At 45.1% G+C, this 6,916-nt stretch overlaps 1 protein-coding gene across 1 annotated transcript; it reads left to right on the top strand.

Moving 5' to 3' along the window:
* Positions 1-3,784: 3,784 nt before the first annotated feature.
* LOC118532377 (melanoma-associated antigen B10-like) lies at positions 3,785-4,816 on the top strand. The gene has a single exon (XM_036086950.2). The coding sequence runs from the start codon at positions 3,785-3,787 to the stop codon at positions 4,814-4,816; it is 1,032 nt and encodes a 343-aa protein (XP_035942843.2).
* The last annotated feature ends 2,100 nt before the right edge of the window (positions 4,817-6,916 follow it).

Genomic DNA, 6,916 nt, shown 5'->3' with positions numbered 1-6,916 from the left:
AGATGGGGTAGATATGGGTAGAAATGTAACCAGGTAGGCCATGTGTTGAAGACTGTTGATGCTGATGTGAAGTATATTGGTTTTATTATACTATTCTCTCTACTGTTGTATATGTTTGAAATTTTCTACAATAAATATAATACATATGTAGCCATTAAAATAAAACCCTAAGTGATAATAGACCATTATTTAGAAAAAATATTAATTACTCAATAGGTTCAAGCAGAAATAGAAAACTGTTAGTGAGAAATACAAAACTATCCTCAAGGTTTCAGTCACCTTTAAGTTTCAGGACGAGGCAGTCAGGGACAGTTCTACCAAATAACAAGCAAAAAATTAATGTTTACATCTCATGTAAACACATCCAAAGCATACAAAAAGATGGGCAATTTTTCAGCTTATTTTCCCAGTCTAGCTCTCCTTGATAAGAAAACCAGCTGAGGACACTTTGAAAACAGAATACTTAAGCCAAGCTCACCCACTTACAGGCAAAGATCCTAAATAAAGTCATAGAAGTTTCAATATAGCAGTGAATTAAATGGAAAAAAGATGCTGAATCCAAGAAATATAACAATATAACATTAGAAAAAACTGCCCAAAATACTACATTAACAGATAAGATTTAAAAGACATTTGATCATGTACTGAAGAAAAAACTTTTTTTTCCAAAGATTTTATTTATTTATTTGAGAGAGAGAGACAGCGAGAGAGGGAACATAAGCAAGGGGAGGGGAGAGGCAGCCCCCCTCCCAGCAGGGAGCCCCATGCGGGGCTCGATCCCAGGAAGCTGGGATCATGACCTGAGCCGAAGGCAGACGCTTAACGACTGGGCCACTCAGGCGCCCCAAGAAAAAACTTTTGAAAAAAAAAGTCAACGTGAATGCAGGATAATATCATTTAGCTAACTAACATTAGAAGGGAACTTCCATTTCCTAACATCTATAGCAAACAAACTTAAATGTGAAATGTTAGTAGCATTCCCATTAATGTAAGGAGCAAGACACAGCAGTATGTTACCAACTCTAACTGTTCAAAACTGGATCAGAATGCATAGCCAGAGGATAAGAATACAAAAATAAATAAAAGTTAGGAATAGTAAAAAGAAATAGAAATTATCTGTTGCAAATATGATCATCATTTGGAAAATCCCAAGGAAAAGGCTACGGACTATTTAAGTAAATAAATGACTTCAGAAAAGTGGTGTATAGATAACTATAGTAATATCAAGAGCCTTGTTGTACAAAGCAGTAATTATTAGAACATGTATATATGTATTATAAATGAGAATCAAAATTAAAATGAATTTCACTACACTGTTCAATGTTAGATAAGATCGAAACACCTGGGTCTCACAAAGTTATGCAGATCTGCCTCTTTCCTGTAGCAAGTAGATCTTTTCGAACAGAAAGTTCCCAAAAGTCTGTTTGACTAGTGAAGAGATCCTATCATCACTATGCATTTTCTCTGACATCTCAGAACCTGTCCTAGCCCCCCCTACCTTGTGTGGCAGCTTCTCGATCTCACACGCTGGCTGGAATGCGGACCCACCGTCTGCAAGGGTTTAAGCTGACCAACTGTCCAGAGTTTAGGAAGAGGAGGTGATATTTCCCAAGGAGCCTTTAATCAACGAACCGGGAGCCAAAATGAGGACCTACTTCGCGAAAATACTTTTGGTACTACTCACACTATAACAGAGGGGGCACCACAGAGTCACGCCCCTTATCCCCCCACCTCGGGGGGGCCCCCAGGAGTAGCCGGATGTATGCACACTGACTTCCGTTTCTGCTCCGTGGGAGGTGAGCTCTTGCAGCGAGAAGGACGGCGGCGCAGCCGAGGGAGGAATCCAAGCTCTGCTCCAGGTGAGATAAGGATATTGAGTAAGGTTTGAAGGAATCCCCCTATCTAGAAAGACCTAAGACCATGAGGGAATCCCCCTATCTCGAAAGACCTAAGACCCCACGGTCCTGCCCTTGCTGTCAGCCCTAGAAGGTTCCAGGCAGGGATCACCCGATGCAGTGCTCTCTGAATTATCATTCTGAGAACTCGGAGAAATAATAACATTGGACCCAGGGTGTTGGTATCGGAGGAGTCAATGAAGGACCTTGTGTGAATTCAGTGGAACTGCCCCTCCCCCATCACAGAGGCGTCCCCACAGAGCCGGGCCCCTGCCGCCAGCCGTGGGAGACCCCAAGGGGTGAGGATATTTGACTCGGGTGTCTGCTTCAGGCTATCAGAGGAAGGAGGCTCTGCCAGGAGTTGACGAACACCCCTATTTATGTTCTAGGAGAAACCGCCTCCCTAGAACAGTGGAGGCCCTAAAGAGCCCCACTCCTGCTGTCAGTCCCTGGAGGCTCCTGGTATGGCTGTAAAGCCCAGATGCCCCCTCACTTCACCTTTTGGTTGTTTGGGGGAAGAGGGGTGCATAAGAGCCTTGGTCTAAGGCTATACTATTCAGGTAGCAGGGGGAGTCCTAGGGGTGGCTTTGAGTGAAGTTCAGAACCTTGAACAAGGACTGAGGGGAATTCTTACATCAGGACAAAAGGGGGCCCAAAGAGTACCTCCCCTACTATAAGCCCTGGTGGATCCTTAGCAGGGCTGTGAGACTAAGATGTCTCTCACTTTATCCTCAGTGGTCCCAGGGAGACGAGCCCTATTAGAAGGAGATGTATGGGGATTAACATAACAATAAAAAATTAAAAAAAAAAAAAAAAAAAAAGAAGGAGATGACTCAGGCCGTTCTAGAGGTCAAAGTGAGAACAGAGGCAGGGAGGATACACAGTTAGGACTTTCCTCTGTGATCAGCCCTGGAAAACCCTGGGGAGATCTGCATTCTGAGTATCCTCCCCCCCCACCCCCCCACCCCCCCTCACTGCATATTCCAGGATATCAGGTGATTGAGAGCCTTGGTGTGATTGTTACAGCCCTCAGGTCTGCAGAAGGGGGATTCCTGGCAGTCAAGGGGAGGAGCCATGGTAAGGAACCTGAGCATTGAGCAGACCACTCATCACAGAACAGAGGCTGTCTCATAGAGCCCTCCATGTGATATCATCCCTCAAAGGGGTCCCTGGGGAAGATATGTTAAACTGAGTCCTCCCTAAACTCTTCCTCAAACCTTTCAAAAATGTGAGATTCTTGCTATGAGGGGATAGGTCTAAAGTCAGACAAGAGAGGACTCCTAGGCCCTGCAAGAGGCCAAGGTGAGGACTCTAAGTGAGGAGTGAGAACCCTAATATCCCAGGATGGGGAAGGTCCCACATAGCTTTGCCATCGCTGTCATCTCAGGGTACCCCTGGGCAGATGTGCTTAGATGTGATTCCCTTCAGTTCCTCCTCCAGGATGTCAGGGAGGTGAGGGCTTTGAAATGAGGGGTCAGCATCAAATCAGTTAAGCAGAGGACCTTAGGTCCTGCAAGAAGTCAAGGTAATGGTGCTGAATGTGAACGGAAACACCCCCTACTCCACAACAGGGGAGGCACCATAGAGCCTGGATCTGCCAAACCGTATATCAACTCCAGTAGGACTCAGGTAGGGGTGGGAAGCTTCAGCCCAAGGTGAACTCTAGTTCCTTCCAGAGTCCTCAGGGGAAAGGCTAACCCATGAAGGGAGCCTTGTGGGATCCTAGAGCAGTGCCTTCAAGGAAACCTGGAGAGATGGCTGTTGATAAAGCCCAAGATGGTATCTCCCTGTCAGAGGATATCACAGCATTTCATCCTCTTTCCTCCAGGTTACCGAATCATCTATTGTCTTTTCCACACTCGTGCCTGCTCTCCCTGACCAGAATCATCATGCCTCGGGGCCAGAAGAGTAAGCTTCGTGCCCGTGAAAAACGCCGCCAGGCTCGAGAAGTGGCTGCTCAAGCCACTGTACCAGAGGAAGAAGAGTCCCCCTCTTCTCCTTCTCCTCATTTCAAAGATGCTCCCCAGAGCTCATCTGCCACTGGAACACCCAGCAATCCTCAAGTTACTGGGAGAGTCCGCTCCACCAGCACTACTACTGCAACTGCTTCAAACACAAGATTTAGTGAAGGTGCCGACAATCAAATGGAGGAGAAGCCAAATGCCTCACGGGCCAGGGATACCACTGAGCACGGGCACAGAAGTCCTGTAGACAAGAAGGCTGCTATGTTGGTATACTACCTGCTATACAAGTATCAAATGAAAGAGCCTGTTACCAAGGCAGATATCCTGAGAAATGTAATCCAGATTAACAAGAATCACTTCCACAAGATCCTCCAGAAAGCCTCTGAGCACTTGGAGCTGGTCTTTGGCCTTGATGTGAAGGAAGTGGATCCCAACAGGAACACCTATGTTCTTGTCAACAAATTGGAATCCAGCTATGATGGGAGAGTAAATGATAATGGAGGTGTGCCCAAGACTGGCCTGTTGATGACCGTCCTGGGCGTGATCTTCACAAAGGGCAACTGTGCCACTGAGGAGCAAGTCTGGGAAGTGCTGAATATGATGGGGTTATATGATGGAATGAAGAATTTCATCTATGGGGAGCCCAGGAAGCTCATCACCAAAGATTGGGTGCAAGAAGAATACCTGGAGTACCGGCAGATAGCCAACAGTAATCCTCCACGCTATGAGTTCCTGTGGGGTCCCAGAGCCCATGCTGAGACCAGCAAGATGAAAGTCCTAGAGTTTGTGGCCAAGATTCATGATACCGTCCCCACTGCCTTCCCATCCTGGTATGAAGAGGCTCTGAGAGATGAGGAAGAGCGAGCCCGAGCCAAGGTTGTAGCCAAGGCTTGTACTGCTGCTATGGCCAGTGCACGCTCCAGGGCCACGGCCAGCAGCTTCTCCTGCCCCAAGTGAAGTTTGAGGAAGGTTATTACTATGTGTTTGAAGAGAACAGCTAATGTTCTCATTAGTGAAAGGTCAGGGTGGGGCTGGAGACAAGAGAGTACATAACACGTTTGTGTTCCTATTTTAGGTAGTAACCTGGATATTTGTCTAAATGTTGTTTTTTTGTTTTGTTTTGTTTTCTTTTCTTTTTTGAGAGAGAGAGGGTGAGCATGGCGGGGAGAGGCAGAGGGAGAGAGAGAAACTTAAGCAGGCTCCACGCCCAGCACAGAGCCCGACACGACTCTGAGATCATGCCTGAGCCAAAATCAAGAGTTGGACACTTAACCAACTGAGCCACCCAGGCACCTAAGTGTTGTTCCTTTTAATAGAAGGTTTAACTAGCTTCAGAATCTGAGTTTGTGAATGATGTAAATCACACATTTATTGATGTTTGAGTTTTAAGAGTTAAGAGTTTTATTATTTTATAGAACAAATTGGGACATTTTCCATTTTATTGAGGTACTTGGAATAAGATAACGTAGTAGTGGATTTGGCACTTCCTTGGAAATATGAGAGAACTCAGCAGTAAAATGCTGGGATCAAGAAATAGAGAAAAAAGTAAAAGATGATAGATTTTTGCATTCCTTTATCACTATTTGGTCTGTTCTGTAAAATTAAGAGAGATATATACTTAAATGTGCTTAGTTTATTCAAGAATGTAGAATTAATTATAGCATAATAAATTAGACCTCTTGCACACTGTCTCATTTATTTCGCAGACATTCCTTCAGCATCTGCTCTTTGGGAGGCTTCCTGCTAGTACTGGGAGTGTCAGGATAAACAAGACCCGCCCACTGTGCCCATAGAATTTTAGAGTGTAGAAACAGCTGTCGAGTAGGAAAGAGGATGGGATACACCCTAAGACCTAAGAACAAGTCAAAAGAAGGAGAGGACATGGGAGGATCCAGATGTGAGAAGTCAAGTGTAAGCGCCCTGAGGCCAGTGAGTCTGAGGCCTTGGGAAACTGCAAGTCGTTTGGTGTGAGTCAGTTTTACCTGAAGCTGGGTGGTGGATCAGATGAGGCTGTGGGAGTCGTGTGCGGGGGCCAGACCCTCAGAAGCTGTGTCCAGAGTTAAGAGGCTAAAGCCTGGAATGGAAAACTGTTTCTAGCAATTACTTTAAGATCATGAATTAACCAGAGAGAAATCTCCACCTGGAACAAGAATGGAAGGTGTCCTGCATCCTTTCCCACTGTTCTTTTCCCAGTGCAGTTGAGCACAGCACACAAACTGTTTTATGCACACCATCCCCAGGGAGTTTCTGAGAAATAAGAGTGATACACAACATGGGTATGCTCAGAAGCCACTGTGCTAGCAATCTTTGCTCTGGCCTGGAAGAGACAGCCCACTACATTAAAGTTCATTTTATTAAGTTGTGTGTAATTTGGCCAACTCCCAAGTGAGGGCTAGATTTTTAATGGAACTGAAATAAAGGAAAATAGAGGTGGTTTGGATGGAAGGACAGTTGGAGGGAGGTCGTTCTTGACACAAAGGACCCTTAAGTTCCACCTAACTGGGGAAGACTCCCTCAACATGCAATAAGTAACATATGCTGAAAACTTGCAGAGTAAGTAATTTAGCTTTATTTGCTATGCATCATGTTGGCTGATCTGTTGTGCTGTCTCATAGTGCTGCATATTCACTGATACCTCTTGGATAAAAAAAAAATCACAGAGCAGATTTTAGTAGAGTCTGAGGTCAAAACAGTAATAGTAATAACTGAAAATTATTAAAGGCTCAGTACATGCCAGACACTATGCCAAGTGCTTTCATACGTTATATACATGCCAGGAGTCCTACACACGAGGGCTTCTCCAGCTCATTTCATAGAAAAGCCTTATAGAGCTTTGAAAGTTTCCTGACTTTACCTGGCTCATAAATGTCAGAAGTGGGACTGGACTTATGGTCTGAATTTATTTAGGGTCCCTCACTCTTTCATGTCTTCTTGAATTAAGCAAATGTTTTTGTTGTTGTTTTAAAGATTTTATTTATTTACTTGAGAGAGAGAGAGAGTACATGCGAGGGGGGGAGGGTCAGAGGGAGAAGCAGACTCCCTGCCAAGCAGGGAGCC

This window comes from Halichoerus grypus, chromosome X (assembly GCF_964656455.1).
Source record: "Halichoerus grypus chromosome X, mHalGry1.hap1.1, whole genome shotgun sequence".
In the NCBI taxonomy this organism is placed as follows: domain Eukaryota; kingdom Metazoa; phylum Chordata; class Mammalia; order Carnivora; family Phocidae; genus Halichoerus; species Halichoerus grypus.
The sequence above is the reverse complement of the archived record's forward strand: the minus strand, read 5'-3'. Positions and strand labels throughout refer to the sequence as shown.